The sequence below is a fragment of the Carassius gibelio genome, chromosome B6 (assembly GCF_023724105.1).
Source record: "Carassius gibelio isolate Cgi1373 ecotype wild population from Czech Republic chromosome B6, carGib1.2-hapl.c, whole genome shotgun sequence".
NCBI lineage: Eukaryota > Metazoa > Chordata > Actinopteri > Cypriniformes > Cyprinidae > Carassius > Carassius gibelio.
The window spans coordinates 21,095,207-21,112,064 of record NC_068401.1 but is presented as its reverse complement, the minus strand read 5'-3'; the positions used below and the strand labels follow the sequence as shown (position 1 = coordinate 21,112,064).

Genomic DNA, 16,858 nt, shown 5'->3' with positions numbered 1-16,858 from the left:
ACTTAAAAACACAAACACCTTACAATAAATCTTACAATAATAATGTTCTTCCTGTACATAACATACAACTTTTGGCACCACAGTTATTAACATGATGAGTTAAATACTGCTAGAGATTAAAAATTACATTTTGTTATAGTGCTGGCACAATCATTTTACAGTGAACAAGCGAAACATATGTTATTTCTGTAAAAATACTTATTTAGAATATTTAGGAAAATATATCTAAACGCAGTATTATTGCAAGGAAATTGAGCACTGCATATGTAAAAAAAAAAAAAAAAAAAATCATTTCTACTGTAACATATTTCTTTAAAGTTAGACCATTAAGGTAAAGATAACTTCCAAGCTGAATAAACAAATATGCTGCAATAGATGGTGCAATGCACTAACTATACCAAGTAATAATACCATGTTATCATAGACAAATCTAAATAATTAACTCAATTCTGGACTATAAGACCAGCGTTCAATAAACACACAAATGTCTTCCTCTTTATCTGTAAATGCTGTGCCTTTTAAAGAATAATTCATTAAATAAAATGGAAACACTTTATTTAAGGATCAATTCTCACTATTAACTAGCATACATATTACTAATATATTGGTGGGTTATTAGTACTTACAAAGCACATTATTGGATTAGATCCCATAATCCTACCCCACACCTTAACTAAAAACTACCTTAATAACTTTTAATAAAAAGCTAATTAGAAGTTTATTGGTGCAATATTCTAAGTCATTAGAATAGGACCTTAAAATAAAGTGTGACCAATAAAACACAAATGGAATGTCCAACAAAACTAAAGTCACTTAAAGGAGAAATTGTATCATTTAAGGCCAGCAGCACAGCATGATAAACTGCATTATACAACAGTTACTACTATTCCTCAAATTTGATTGATCACATGATTGTCTGTTTGATTTAGTGACAGATTCAGTCAAAAACAAAATCATACTACTTTGTGTTGCACAAAGTGGTACAACAGGAACTAGGTAGGAGGAACTATTTTCCTCGACAGACCACAAATAGACAAATATTACTGACAAGGTGTCTAAAAGGTTACATATCAGCTCTCTCTCCCTTGGTGTGTAACTGTTGTATACAAGCAATATCACAATCATAATTGTGCTGATATTCAAAATCAACTCCAACCAAATGTGCAGACAAAGAAATATTTGATAGTCAAGGAAGAAAACTGGACAAAGGGTTGTGGGAGTTTTTCATCTTCATATGAATGTTTCTATTCAAAATCAAAATGTATATATAAAAAGGTTTATTTTGTAGGTGCAAATGTGTCAGGAGAACAACAGAAAGAACGGCAAATTCAAACTAGCGCTTACATTCAAAATGTGCTAGTATTAGCACAAGAGTTCAGACTATGTATTTTGACCTAGTTGCTTCGAATTCAAGTAAACTAAGGCATCATAATGGTGTGAATAAAATATTAAATTAGTGCATTTTGTTCTTCACTCCGTGACAACCAACGGTCACTTAATAGTACATTATATAATTATTATTTATCATAATCACCAGTGTTTTTATAACCTTTAAAGCTGGATCTGTGACCGATTTGGAAATGCAGCATTTTCTTAACGTACAGCAATTTTTTGACCTATGCATTCAGTTGAACAAAAGATTATTATGCTTGTGCTTAACGGATGCTGATGTGAGGTGTCTCAAGCTTCTGGAACTGTTTCTGTTGAGGGTATTTCATTCTGTCGTTCAGGTCCCCTTCTTTTGTACAGTTTATACAGCCAAGCAATCAAGAATATCACAGCTATTACAGCAAAGTAACTAGCATAGATCAGAAACTGTGAAAAGGAGCAAACAAACATAAAACAAACAATATTAGCAGCTTTCATTAGTGATCGACATTCATGATAATACACTAAAGCTAGGTATATGTTGTACTTTACCTGTAGAAAAATTTCCAGGCCTAGACCAGCAGAATCTACTACAATTACAGTAAGAAGCGTCTGCAGTAGAAGTGCGATGAAAGTGTTTACTCCAAAAACCAAAGCATATCTTCTCATACTTAGGTTAGCAGCTATCTGATACCTGCAATATAAAAAGAAGACTTTTTTTTTTTTTGAAGAATAAGAAATATGGGTGACAATTGCCAAGTGCACAAGGAGAACTTGCCTAAAAGAGCCAAAAGAATTTCAGATAAGAGCAGTCATGTTTAGAAGCGAGTCTTGCAGCAACAAGATTTTGTGCCAATGAAACAAACACTGATGAATATGGAAAAACTAGGTATAAAAATTGCTCAACATTTTCAGATCAGTCTCTAATAAATAAAACGCAGACGGATATGGAACAAATGACTGGGTCTGGCTCTCTGCAATTTACAAGGGTAAGACACTTTACAAGGTTAGATATCCTTAAATCAGTGATTCTCAACCAGGGGAACAGAACTTCCAAGAGGGCCACACGATTTCTTAAAATTAAATTAAATAAGACTGAACAAGCTAAAATCCAGCTGTAAGATGCCATATTTATAATTTCATTAATTCCTTAACTGCCATTTTAATCTAATTGTGGTCTTGGAAAACCTGGATACATGAGGGAATTTCTAGACCTAGTAAAGACAGACAGATAGAAATAGCTATTTATTAGTATTACGCCCAGTGGCATATATTTGTAATGGCTTCATTGGTACTGTGCGTTTCCTATGGAGTGCCACACATGACATGCAAGAAAAAATAAATTGTGCGCATTCCATGTGCGGGGCTCTGTAGCTTTTTTTCTATTGTTGTGCGTGTCTCCTGCTCTCCTCTCCCTCTCAACTCTTGCAGGTAGCCTCATTGCTCCTCCAGCTGCACCTACTTACCAACCAGGAGGCAAGCAGCATAAAAGCAAAGCACAACTTAGTGATGGGAGAAACAAAGCTTTTCGAAGCATTGAATTAATTGAACCAATTGCGCCGAAAAATTATTTGATGCTTAGTTCGAAGCACTTTAAACAGCATGTGGTGGCGACACCTGCTGGTGAAAATGTTGTAAAAGTATCAAGAACACTGACCAAACTTACAAAGTAAATGGAATTTTTTTTTTTTAGAAACACCATTTTTAAAATACATAATCATTTAAATACTTTTAAATATTAGTGCTTATGTGTTTTAAGTATAAATCAAACACTTAACACACAATGAACTAAATTAATAATTTAATTAATTGATTGATTTATGTATTTAATTAATTGGTTTTCATTAGAGCTGTCTATAAAAACCAGCAGGCAAGATTAGTTTTATCAGTCAGAAGAAGGATGTGGATTTAATTCTATCCTCAGCTCATTTTGTTATTTTTAAGATATGATACGATTTGTAGGATGAAAGCAGTGTTGTAGTCGAGACCGGCTCATTCGAGTCCGAGTCCAGATCGAGTCCAGAGATGGTCGAGTCCGAGTCAAGACCGAGTCCAGAAAGGGTCGAGTCCGAGTCAAGACCGAGACCAGAAAGGGTCGAGTCCGAGTCAAGACCGAGACCAGAGAGATTGGGTCTGAGACAAGACCTAAAGAAATCTTCAAGAGTATGTAAAATGTATGATGGAAACAATAAAGGGTAAAAGGGCCACATAGTATGTGGTGTAAAGGTAATTTTATTAGAATTATGAATTGTTACTTGTCAATATTAAGTGCTCATTTTCACATAACATCGTTGTACCACTATACACATCCATATAACCTTTCTAGTACACATAAGATTACTGTACGACTCTATATTGTAATTCCACATAACACTTCTAGTACAAGTAACATTACTGTACCACTATACCTGTAAATGTTCAACTGTAACAGCTTTTACATAACTTTTAACCCTGAAGCTTAACTAATGACTGCTAATATCCTTACAATGTCTTGGATTATGTGCACTTTAGATGTTGTGAAGATTAAAGATGGGCATAATTACTTTTCAAAAAAATAAGTGAGGAGACCATCCTGCTACCCGACCAAGCACGATGTGGTCTCATGATCAATCCACCCAGACTAAAAACTCTCTCTATTGGTGCAGAGGAAGCGGGGACTGACAAAAGTTACCATTTCATCACTTTCTGTAACAGCAACGGATAATCTAATGCTAATTTCACTGGATGGTGGGTTTTAATGCAGGGTAAAATACACACTAGTCGAAGTTTTTTTTAGTTACGGAGGGCATACACACAAGAGCCGACTGACTGTCCAGGAAAATTTCATGCAAAAGTGTGTATGTGCAAGGGGAAGAAAGCTGGTTGAAATGCCATATAAGTTCAATGCCTTCTATCAGACATTTATACGGGGGGAGATGTTTAGTGTTGAGACAGTCAGTCTGTGTCTGTATTCATTATATAATTTAATTAAACAATATTTTTTTTTTCTGTGACCATTTTGTCCTACTTTGTAAAAATAACACAGTTGAGAGAAATAATGTAGCAATGTGGCTTTCTGGATAGCGGGATCACTACAGGCGGATGGCAGGAGGATAACTTAAGGCCGGTGACACACTGGCTACGTGGCGTCTCTGCTGCTTACAAGAAACGTGGTGGCTGCTTCACGTTTTCTGTGTCTTTACACACCAGAAGCGTGTCTGACGCAGCGCTAGCGCGCTGCTTCTGCTATAGGTGACATAGAGAGAGGCCGCCGAAAAACCAGGCTCTTGCAAAATAGAGTATGTTTGACAGGTGCAATATTTGAAAATCGATAATTATTTATTTTATTTTTTTTTATTACATTTATATCTGAATTTATGCCAACCTATAGACTTTCAAATATCAAAATGTCATTAATTAATATGTATATTTGTGTACATAATGACACAAGTGACATATAAACATATTTTCCTAGTTTATTTTGCCTGGAAACGCTTCCAACACGCGCGTGTTCGCGTGAAAATAGGCGTCAGTTCTATTTCTAGCATGCACGGGTTTTCCGCGCGTCTCACACAGGCAGTCTGCAAGCTCTAACCTGTTAACATGGGAGCCGAATTAAAAACAGACACGCCACGCAGCTGAGACGCTTGCGCCATGCATTCAGTGTGTCGCTGGCCTAACGTCTCATGTCACAAGAAAATCACCAGTCATTGGATGTATCAATCATACATCAATTTAATTAAACATTAACATACAGTAATAATCATGAAATATTTTGATTGGGACTCGAGTGGACTCGGGCATAAGTCCGATTCCTAATATGTTCGAGTCCGAGTCAATACCGAGTCAAAATGCACACGAGTCCATGACAAGACCGAGACCATTAAAATACGGTCTCGAGACCGAGTCCGAGACCGAGTCCGAGTCTCGAGTACTCAACACTGGATGAAAGTACTGAATGTTTGTACACTTTTTTTAAACAATATCTGTAATAAAGTGAAGTTATCTTTTGTTTAACCCACAACATCTACTATTCTTTTATAGTAAAATTCTGTGAGATTTCATGTCACATGATTAAATGGAGAACCAGAAATGGTATATGGGTTTACTTTGAGATCAACATCCCCTAGTGGTGAACCACTGGAATTTCGAAATGTTTCGGAACAATGCGACAAGCATCTGATTTAAATAAAATAAACAATTATTGTTTGGGAACTGTAGGGAGGGGCGCCATTTTGTTTTGTAATCCCGTTTTCTCCTGGTCTGTGGCTAGACAGGGAGTGAATATACATCCTGTTGTTTTCTTTTCTTTGAAAGATTTAGTAACAATTTAACTCCCAAGTAAGACTGAAATTTTGTTTGTTATTTCGGCACTGCCCCTTTCTGAAGTCTTTGTTTCACTTTTAAGTGAACAGTTTACTTTCCTAGCCTTTAATGAATCTATTAAAAAGAGATCTTGTTGTGGTGCTATGGCAGGGCCCAGACAAATGCTCTTCAAATGCTTAATTTCGTTACGTCGTGGTAAACCAACCCCAGACACTCGTAGGACGTAACATTTTGAGGGCTCTTCCTTTGAATTTATTAGTGGCATTTTTCTCTCGTGAAACGCTCATTTGAAAAAACGGAAAAGCTCCTTGTAAGACGATTTTAGTATTTCATGAATGCTTTATTAGTATAGGTATTAAGTTTTGGCAGCTTTCAAAAAAGATTTGTTGTTAATTGCTGACTTATTTCATGTTACTGCGTCTAGAGATGCTACCAAGCAAGTGACTAAAGAGGAGCTATATAACGAATTCATGAGTACAGGTATTCTACTTGCTGAGTCACCGGAGGTGTCAGAGGGGAATTTAGTGGTAGGAGAAGCTTCTGCTTTGCCCCTTCCTACTGAGTCTTGACTAGATCCAGTGACAGCAAGTTAAAAGAGCTTGACTTGGAGCTAAAAAGACAAGCACATGACATCAAAGTAAAAATCAGGATATTAAGCTTAAAACACTTGAATTGTAATGTGAGACTTTGCGCAGGAAGCCTTCTGTTCAACGCATGAGCTCCCTCAGTGAACAAAAGACCCGGTAAGCAATACCCAGCCAAACTTTGATGTTGTGAAGTACGTAAAATTAGTACTGCATTTTAGAGAAGCTGAGGTGGATTGTTACTTCACTGCTTCTGAGCACATTGTGGCACATTGAGCACTTTAGGGGCAGCTGTGGCCTAATGGTTAGAGAGTTGGACTTGTAACCCGAAGGTCGCAGGCTCGAGTCTTGGTGCTGGCAGTTATTGTAGGTGGAGGGCAGTTAATGAACAGCACTCTCTTCCACCCTCAGTACCCATGGGTGAAGTGCCCTTGAGCAAGGCACTGAACCCCCAGTTGCTCCCCGGGGCGCTGGATATAGCTGCCCACTGCTCTGGGTGTGTGTTCACGGTGTGTTCACTTCTCACTGCTATGTGTTTGCACTTGGATGGGTTAAATGCAGAGCACCATTAAATTCCATTTATCGGTTACCATACTTAGCAAATGTCCCGACTTTCACTTTCTTTCACTTTTTACATTTGGTTGGCCGAAGGATATAGTGGATATACTCCTCTTAGTGTTAATTTTGTAGGGAAGGCACAGGAGGTCTGTTCTTTACTTCTAATTGACAGGTCTCTTGATTACGGTTGTCAAAGTGGCAGTATTGAGCGCGTATGAATTGCTTCTTGAAGCCTACTGTCAACGCTTTCAAAACTTAATGAAAACATCCAAACAAACATATGTACAGTTTGCACAATGACAAAGAAAATCACTCTTTGAGAAGTTGTGCCAAACAAGGTCACCAGTTTAGAGCAGTTGCAGGAGCTTATCTTATTGGAAGAGTTTTAAAAATGTGCTCCTGAACCTGTAGTTGTTCATTTGAATTAACAAAAGGTAAACACACTCTCTGAAGCTGCTGTGATAGCAGATGAGTTTGTGCTCACCCACAAGAAAATATTCCCATTTTCACGCCAGGCCAAACGTCAATTTTTAAATACTGAGCAAGTAGAGAAGGAAACTTCTTGTGTTCCAAGGGAAATAGTAGCTGATATAAGTCTGATGCAAAACGTGCCAATAACAAATGTGTTTGTTTTTACTATTTGGATCCAGGCCACATCATTTCTGATATAATGCTTGGAAACAGAAAAATATTGCTGAAAAATTCTAAGAGAGGAGCTTTTGCTTTTTACTGGGACTGTTTCCCTTTGTGCCAACTCTCTGGATAAGTCTATCTCAATTCTGAGGGACACTGTAGCAACACAGTCATTTATTTTAGCAGATGACTTGTCATTCATGACCAAACCATACTCTGGTACTGATGTTTTGGTCCATGGAATTGACTTAGGATGTGTCAGGGTGCCAGTGCATGGGATTCATCTTAAGTCTGATCTGGTTACGAGTGTGGTTCCTCTTGGGGTGCGAATTGAGCTGCCTGTGGATGGTGTAAGCCTGGGGAAGGACTTGTCAGTGGTAAGGTCTTACCTTCTCCAGATACGCCAGATTTATCTCCTGACTCTGATATCACTGCTTATTTCCCTTCTGTATTTCCTGCTTGCACAGTTAGCTCCTAATGATTTTGCGAACTTAAAAGCAGCAGCTCTGAAATTTGACAGAACACTTAATTATTGCTCAAAGATCTGACCAATCTCTAGCAGCCAGTGCTGAAGCTGCTGTTCAGTTAGGTAATTTAAGCAGTGCTAGAATAGCTTTTATTTGGGAAGATCATGTCCTAATGTATCGTTGGAAGCCACATGATGTTGATGATGCTTTAGCGGTCAATCAAATTGTTTTGCCCTCTGATCATCAGGTATTGCACCTTGCCCTTGAGCTTCCTCTCCCCGGCTCCCATGTTTTGGGGTTAACAAAACTTACAAGTGCATTTCCCGATATTCTTTTGAACTGGATTGAACTCTCTAGTTTTTCTTAATTCTGCAAGAGTTGCCATGTTTGCCAGCTTGTGGGTAACCCACATCAAACCAATACCTACTGCTCCCCTCCATCCAATTCCAGTGGTGGGAGAGCCGTTTGAAAATTTAACTGTGGATTGTGTTGTGATGCTACCAAATTTGAAATCAGGACACCAACATGTTTTGACTCTAATGTGTGCTGCAACTCGGTTCACAGAAGCTTTTATGCTCCATGCTCTTAAAGCCGAGGAGGTAATGAAGGAAATGGTTAAGTTCTGCTCAATGTTTGGTTTGCCCAAAGTTATCCAAACCGATCGAGGTACTAACTTAATTTCCAAAGTGTTTATTGAAGTGCTAAAAGAGTCAGGAGTTGATCAACCATCCAGCACACACCATCCAGAGTCCCAGGGCGCGCTGGAACGCTTTTACCACACCATAAAGTTGATGCTATGTGCATATTGTTTAAGTACTGGTAGAGACCGAGTTAAGGGTTTTGCTACCATTAATGTTTGCAGTTAGAGAGACGGGCAGGAATCATTGGGCTTCAACCCTGCTGAACTTGTATTTGGGCACACTGTCCATGGGCCCTTGAAACTGTTAGGTGATCAGTTATTGTCAAAAGGTTCGGTGTCTATTAACCTCTTGGACTATGTATGTGCTTTCCGTGAACATCTCCAGAAGGCTTGTGTTGTAGCAAAATCTCATCTGGTAACTGCGCAATCCAAATTGAAATTGCTTTATGATAAGTATAAAATGAAGCTTCCAACCTGGCAATTTGGTTGTAGTCTTGCTTCCTGTTCCAGGATCAGCATTGCAGGCTAAGTTCACTGGTCCCAAAAAGGAAGACCGAATGTCCTGTATGCATCTAAACAATTCTGCAGTACTGAGTAACTTAGAATCGGATCTTGCTCACTAGCCTAAGATCAGACATACAAATATAGTTGCAGGTGGATGCAATTTCTGCAGGGGCAAGTGCTGTTTTACTGCAAGAAGACTCTGGCATAGAGCATCCTGTGAGTTACTTCTCCAAAAAAGTTTAAAAAATGTCAACAGAAGTACAGTACTATTGAAAAAGAGGCTTTAGCCTTACTCTTAGCATTGCAACACTTCAAAATTTACTTAGGAGGTAGTTGAAAATCCGGTGGTGGTTTACACGGACCTGTCCCCCTTTCGCGCAAGCTGTCAGAAAAAAAGACGGCGAACACCCGTGTGGAGCGTAAGTGAGACTTCTACACTTATCTTTGATTTGCAAAATGCTCCTGGCCATTCTCTGCATACTTATTTAAATATTGCATGGGAAAGACAGATCTGATCGGTTATCCAGAAAGAAAATTCAGCTGATGCTTCCAAGTGTAAACGCGCCATTGTTCTGACTGACTCATGATCCAATCTGCTTGATTAGATCACGGTGATCGCATGTTAATGCCAAGTGTAAACGCAGCCAAAGTAGAGCACAACACTCATCCAATGAGAATCCTTCTCCAGAGCATGATCTGTGTCCTGCCCAACCCTGTTGTTGAAGCTGTGTTGCATCCTTTGGGGATCTGTATGGTTGTTAACATTTTAACCTTTGGTTTAAAATGCTGTTGCTTTACTGTTTGTTCTCTATTGAATGTTTTAGTACTGCTAAACACTTAAGCTAAGAGTTATGTTATTTTGCTTTGACAAGATACCTTACTCTTTGTTTTACCTTTTTAAGCTGTTATTCATCTGAGTGTTTGTTTTGTTTAAATTATTGTTTGGGAACTGTAGGGAGGTGGGCGCCAATTTATTTTGTAATTCCCTGTTTCCTCCTGGTCTGTGGCTAGACAGGGAGTGAACATACATCCCGTTGTTTATTTTATTTTCTTTGAGAGATTTAGTAAGAATTTAACTCCCAAGTTAGACAACTTTTGTTTGTTATTTTGGCATGCCCCCTTCTGTAGCCTTTGTTTCCCTCCTAAGTTATACTTTTTGTTCCAAAGAAATCCGCCTATGCTTTGCTAGCTTTGAATAAATTTGTTAAAAAGAGATGTTGTTGTGGTGTGACTGGGCACAGACAAATGCTCTTCAAATGCTTAATTTTGTTACCTTCTGGTAAAACAACCCCAGACACTCTTAGGACAATGTAAAATATAACTTTTAAACCCTGTGAAAACACAAGTGACTACAAAAGGCATGTAAATTAATGGGAAATAAAAACATTCAGTACTGATTTCCGGAACAATTAAATTTAATTATCTTAATTATAACTAAATTTAGTTGAAATACATTGGCCACTCCTATGTTCTGAAAAAAAAAAAAAAAAAAAAAAAAAAAAAGATTAAAAGAAGCGGCTGTCAATAGAAGACCAGAAACATCTTTTCGATATTGGCTTTGAGAAACGTTGAGAATCACTGTCTTGAATATCAACAGTAATAATCAGAAGCAGTAGGAGTTAAATTTTTCATATTGCAATCCAGTAACCAAGTATGCTGAAATTTATGCAAAAATATGCTTTTTTGGGACACATCATGCAGTAACATCAGAAAATCAAACTATGTATGTGCCCTCTGAATTATTGTTGGCCATATGCCCAAAAATCTATTACCTGCTAAACAATTAAATGAATCAAAATAATTTAGAACAATCCATAGAACAGTGGATCCCAACCATGGACCTAGGGTACCTATCAAAAACTGCACATTTTAGATGCCTCTGATGAAGCACAACCGATTCAACTCTTCAGCTCATTAGAAGAACCTCCAAGACCTGAAACTGTTGTGGTAAATAAAAGACATCCACGTGCAGTTTAATAATTTAAATTGACCTTACAACAGGCCCATGTCAGATTCCATGATTTGACTTCATGTTATAGTCATTGTCAATAATGTCTTGTTTTTTATAGTTATATTTTATAGTTGTCATATGTGGTTTAGAAAAATAAGCTGATACAAGCATGTATCTTTTTTGCAAGACTATAAAATGCATTTGAAGTGACTGATTTCTAAAATCATCAGGTTCATCAGCGATTGAGCCAACTTGTGATGTCTTTTCGATAGATGGACATTGATTACCCACCCCTGAGTGGCAAAGCAGTCACTATTGTAAAGTCAAAGACGCAGGGTTCCTAGCCCTTTGTAGTCAGAACAAAGTCAAAAGATACCGGTTTACAATGGATTCCAAAAGAAAATGGATACAGATTGACAGCATTACTTACGTTGCGATGGTGATAAGCAGCATGTAGGTAGCTCTGAAGAGCATGTAGGAAGTGTAGCAAACCCAGATATTTCTAATGGTGTCCATGAGGTACACACACACTGCAATTACCACAGAAAAAATGCAGAGAGCAAGCTCTCCCCACACTGCCCAGGACACTTTCACAAAGCCTACAACAAATGCTGCAAAAGCACCTGGAGGGAAAAACCAACAGATTAATTAATTTGGGAAAAATGTGTCAAACTGTTTTATTGTAAATCAAATAACACAGTTGTGTGTCTGCTGTTATACATGACTGTTGAATTTGTTCATGATAATGATGAAAATGCTGGTAACTATGAAAGCTTGATTTCACCTTGGGATAAAACAATATAAAAGGCAACTGCAACTTTTTTGTGTTGACAGTGTTGAGTTTATATATAAATATCACAATTCAGACTTTGTTTCTTGCAAATCTGAAAAAAAAAAATAATAATAATAATAATAATATAAGGTCAGAATTGCAATACGTACACTTTTTTTTTCTCCTCACATTTCCGAGTTTACATCTCACAATTTAGACTTTTTCTAAAAAAAAAAATAAAAAAAATCTTAATTTCTCGGAATTCTGAGTTTACATCTCGCAATGTTTATTTATTTATTTATTTTTTTGCTTTAAACATGAAAATTACAATAAGTAACCATCTCGCAAAACTAATGTTTTACCCAAGACATGCAACTTAATATCTCACAACTGAATTTACATTTTGCAGTTCTGATGGGGGTAAAAAGGTCTGAATTGTGACATAAATTGGGAGAAAATTTTTTGAATTACTTTTAATAAAGAGAACTGTCTTCCAGGTATAATATATTTTCTGTTACCTATGCTTTTAAGAATGGGAATATAATAAAATGAACTTAATAAACATAAGATGAACATACCAAGCAATGTAGATATTGTCTCCACGTATCCATTGTAGACTTCAAAATCACTGGAAGGCAAGATTTTCTCCCAAAGTGCTTGAGCATAATTAATCACCTGGAGGTAACCACATGTGGATAAAGTCCACCACACTGACCAGGCCAGTAGGGTAGAGCAGGAGTAACACTCAAGGAAGTCTGACCAAAGCATTTTTAACACTTCCAGTAATCCACTTCTTCTGGTAATGTCCTTGAGAGCCTGAAAGTCAAACAAACAGTCAAATCAAGTTATGCATGTCTGTGAACATATCAGTATGCACCAACTTGAGTATTCTTTTAAGGCCAGTATTTAAGAGATAGTTCACCTAAAAATTAAAATTGTCATCATTTCCTCTCCCCCATGTTGTTCCAAAAAAAAAAATAAGACTTCAAAACACTAATTAAGATCATTTCAATAAAACCTGGGATGTTTATTTCCTTCCACTGAAAATTCAGGTTACTAAACCTTAGAAGACGCAAAAAGGTCATGGAGTATACATAAAATTAATCCATATGAATCAAACTGTTTAATTTTGAAGTCTTCTGAAGAGACATGTTCGCTTCATAAGGTAAACTGATTTAAATTATTATTATTATTCACACATTAAATTACATATACATAAAGCACATCACATACAGGAAACACAGAAGCTTGTAAATGTGTCCCAAGCTACAACAGACCTCAATGGCTCTTGTGCATCACGCACATCTGGGTTTACCATATATGATGTGGGCTATGTATGGGTGTCAACTACTGTTTAGATGTGTATATAAAAGCCTAAATTATCATATAAAGCATACATGGCTCTCATATAAATTAATTTAAACACACCTTTTTGAGAGTTTTGATTACCTGGAAATTCAAATGGAGTGAGAGAAGCCTCCTTTGTGGCCTTAGTGTCTTGAAGATGATAGGAATGACAGAAGGGTACCGTAAATGAATTATGAATTTTTGTTGAAAACAATGTTTCATGCTCAAAAAGGAAACAATGCATCAAGGGCCAATGAGTGTAAACATTTTGTACAAGATGATGATAAATATAATATGTTTTTATTAGGTATTCCCTTCAAATGCAACAGATGATGTGTTTTTTTTCTTGAGCATTAGTGGACGTTTTAAAAATTATAATTTCTATAAATATTTATTTTATATTAAAATAAATGTAATAAAACTGTTTGGAAGAGCAAATGTGTGTGCAAATATTAACATACATGCATAAATATATACATATGTAACCCTGGACTACAAATCCAGTTTTAGGTGTCAAATTAATGGCATAAAAGAGGGGGAAAAAAAATAATGTCCCATACAAAGTTTTTTAGGCTATTGCTTAAAAATAGACCCCAGCGACATACATACACACACACACACACACACACAGAGTGGCATGCAAAAGTTCAGGAACCCCTTGTAGAATCTGTGAAAATTTGAGTAATTTTAAACAATAAAACATCATACGACACCCAACAAGCACAAAAAAAAAAAAAAAAAACACATTGTAGATCATCCTGGTTACCACACAAAGTATTAAGAACCAAGGGTTCCCAAACTTTGAAGGGGGTTATTTTAATCATTTCAGCCATTTTTTGGTCTTGTGGACTCTATGTAAACATCTTTTAAGGAATGTATCTTACTCATGGAAGTTAGGACAATACTAAAGAAAAAATAACATGCACATAGAAAAAAATTTTTTTTTGCATGATCGCTCTTATTTATATTATAATACATTTCATCACTTTTTTTCTTTTTCTGCTCAGTTGAAAAAAAAGAAAGAAAAAAAAAAAAACCACCCACCATTCTTTCATCTGCACTAAGCTGTATTTTGGACTCTGGATCCTCTGGCTTCTCGATCAGCTGACGTCTGTTAATGGGTTCCAGAGCTCCTTCATCCTGAGAGCTACTCTCTCTGTGGTGAAAGAACAGGCTCTTACTGGGCATGGGTAGGAACCAAGGAGCAACAAAGGCTATGCAGGAGGACACCAGTGTGATGATGCTCAAATAAAACAGAGGCACCTGGCCTACAGACACCAGGATCTGTCCCATCAGTGAGCCAATGGCGGAGCCCAACAGTGTGACACAGCGGCAAAAACCAGTCACCCTCTGATAATGAGATGGCTCCACGACACTGTAGATGTAGGAGTAGTAGGCAACTTCAGTGGCAGTCGCCAGACCGAAAAAGAACTCCAATAACTGCATGGCCCTCACACTCCGGACTGTCACGAGCAAAGCATATGTCACTATGAAGCTGGCCGCCTGGACAATGAGCACAGGTTTGTAGCGAAGATAATCTGTGGCCAGGAAAACAGGGAATAGCAGCACAAGGTAGGAATATGTCCAGAATGGATAGATCTCACTCACAACCTGTGATAAAAGTTGAAGTAGTCGGTCAACAACAGAGCTTCTGATAAAAATACATAAATACAAATGAACTCCAAAAAAAGTAATGTTATGCATTTTATTTAGAGCTTCAAGTATACACATTTCAATTAAGTGAATCAAAATACAATTAAATACAATACAAAAGTAGGGATGCACGATAAATATCGGCTGATATATAATGTGCATCTTGTCAGTAAAGCCGGTTCTGTAATCAGCGGTAAATCTCAGAGGTGTAAAAAGTACTCAATTTTTACTCAAGTGATAAAAATGGTAAGAACATCACTAAACATAAATTACAATTTAACATAAAAATTTTGTAATATTTAATTAAATAAACATCCCCACACAAATATTAACTGTATTTAAAATTCTAAATCACTGATTTATGTGAACTCAGTCTTGTGCATTTAGAAAGAATAATGAATAAACTTTTTTTTTGGGGGGGGGTGCAAATTTTCTACCTCAGTATTCTTCCTCAGATTTGATAGTAAAGACATTTACGCGATGAAAGTCACAAATGTTGCAGAAATGTGTGTGTGCTTGATGCATGAAAACAGTGATCATTGGTTCTCACGTCAAGCAGGCACATTTAAACTTCGGTTTAACATATTTATTGTGCATAAGATAAAATAAAGAAATGTACTTTTTAAGATGAAATTGTAAGCAGTAAAAAGTACTGCTTTTTTTCCTCCAGGAATGTAATCAAGTAAAAGTACAAGTAACCAGTTTAAATTGTACTTGAATAAAACACAAATACCCCAAAATAATAATTAAGTAAAACTTCAAGTATTTTACACCTCTGGTAAATCTCAACACGTGGTTTCCCAGAATTTGTCATATCTACGTTGTGGGTGACCGCAATATGATTTAAGAGAAAGAAAAAAAAAAAAAAAAAAAAAAAAATTATATATATATATATATATATATATATATATATATATATATATATATATATATATATATATATATATATATATATATATATAGGCTATAAATACACACAGAGAGAAAACGCAGACCCTCCTGACTCATGGTCAGTGTCTAAGATTAATTCAGATGTCCACCTAAATATTAATGAATCTAATGATATTTTGACAAATACTTTTGTATAATGATGTACGACAAATATCGGCTGATATTTAATGCGCATCTTGTCAGAAAAGCCAATTCCGTAATCAACGGTACATCAACGGTGTTTTCACGTGGAGCAGCATTTACTACACAGAGCTGTTCACTGAGGAGTTCCGCCAAACTACACAATGACTACGCAAGCTGACAAACTACAATTAGCAATCCTTGAAAAGACATCTTCTAATCACACAAACACTCTTGTGACCCAGATTTAGTAATTATTGTAGGAGTTTGCTTTAGTGAAAAGATTCAACTTCAGGGATTAGACAAATAGCTGGCAGATTCCCATCTATTGGGGGAATTTATCTTATTTAATTATTTTACTCAGAGCCGATATTCCGATGTCTGTTAAAGTCCTTCAGTTATCGAATACTTTTCAAACAGGTCCGAGTCTGACATTACTTCACTCTATGCTTACATCATCCCTTCAAGCACATTTACCTCTGTTTCCGTAAGGTTTTTATCAGGTCCCATCAAAAACGGGGTTAGAAAAGGTTCCAGTGGTCTGTGGCTGGAGAAAAATCCATAAATGCATAGTAAAATAGTAGGGTAAAGCCACGTTTCAGACATACTCGCATGTGCCTATTGACCTTCTTCAATGCAGGATCATTTTGTAACAACGATCTCGATCACCGGTAACTTGAGTCAAGGAGACACGCCACGCGGCGCAGGAGAGTGACGTAAGGTAACCAGCCAATGAGAGCACTTATTTTTTGTTTTGTTTTTTTTCTTTCTTTGAAGGGCACTTCGGGAACAGTGATGCCAAGTCTGCGATTTTAGCGCGGAATTGGGCTACTTTAACACTGTTACCGCAAGATGAAGCAAATCCAATAAAATGATATGTATCCCCTGAATGCAAATTTAGCAGAGGAGCATGGAAATGATTTCCATCTGTGATCAGTTGATGTTCAAGGCTCTGCCCTTCGAAGGGTGTAGGGCAGTGATCCTCAAATCTGGCTCGCGAGATCC

General features: G+C 36.9%; 1 protein-coding gene across 4 annotated transcripts; it reads right to left on the bottom strand.

Annotated features, from left to right (window-relative positions):
- Positions 1 to 755: 755 nt before the first annotated feature.
- Positions 756 to 16,858, bottom strand: slc19a2 (solute carrier family 19 member 2). 4 transcript variants are annotated; one of them, XM_052559610.1, is made up of 8 exons: positions 16,480 to 16,858; positions 16,331 to 16,400; positions 14,174 to 14,740; positions 13,232 to 13,279; positions 12,361 to 12,598; positions 11,441 to 11,633; positions 1,921 to 2,062; positions 756 to 1,815 (listed from the first exon to the last, which is right to left on the bottom strand). In XM_052559610.1, the coding sequence occupies exons 2-8, from the start codon at positions 16,361 to 16,363 to the stop codon at positions 1,681 to 1,683; spliced, it is 1,356 nt and encodes a 451-aa protein (XP_052415570.1). In that variant the 5' UTR covers positions 16,364 to 16,400; positions 16,480 to 16,858; the 3' UTR covers positions 756 to 1,680. The 4 variants fall into 4 exon arrangements, with proteins under 4 accessions (XP_052415570.1, XP_052415569.1, XP_052415571.1 ...); XM_052559609.1 differs by having other exon boundaries at positions 16,331 to 16,857; XM_052559611.1 differs by lacking the exon at positions 13,232 to 13,279 and having other exon boundaries at positions 16,331 to 16,857.

Bases quoted from the DNA above. Each gene is read 5' to 3' on its own strand.
- slc19a2 (XM_052559609.1), bottom strand. From the start codon at position 16,459: ATGTCTGAAACGTGGCTTTACCCTACTATTTTACTATGCATTTATGGA. The intron at 11,634-12,360 runs GTATGTTCATCT...TTTTCCCTCCAG, and splicing joins GACAATATCTACATTGCTTG to GTGCTTTTGCAGCATTTGTT. The intron at 2,063-11,440 runs GTAAGTAATGCT...TTTATATTGCAG, and splicing joins CTGCTTATCACCATCGCAAC to GTATCAGATAGCTGCTAACC.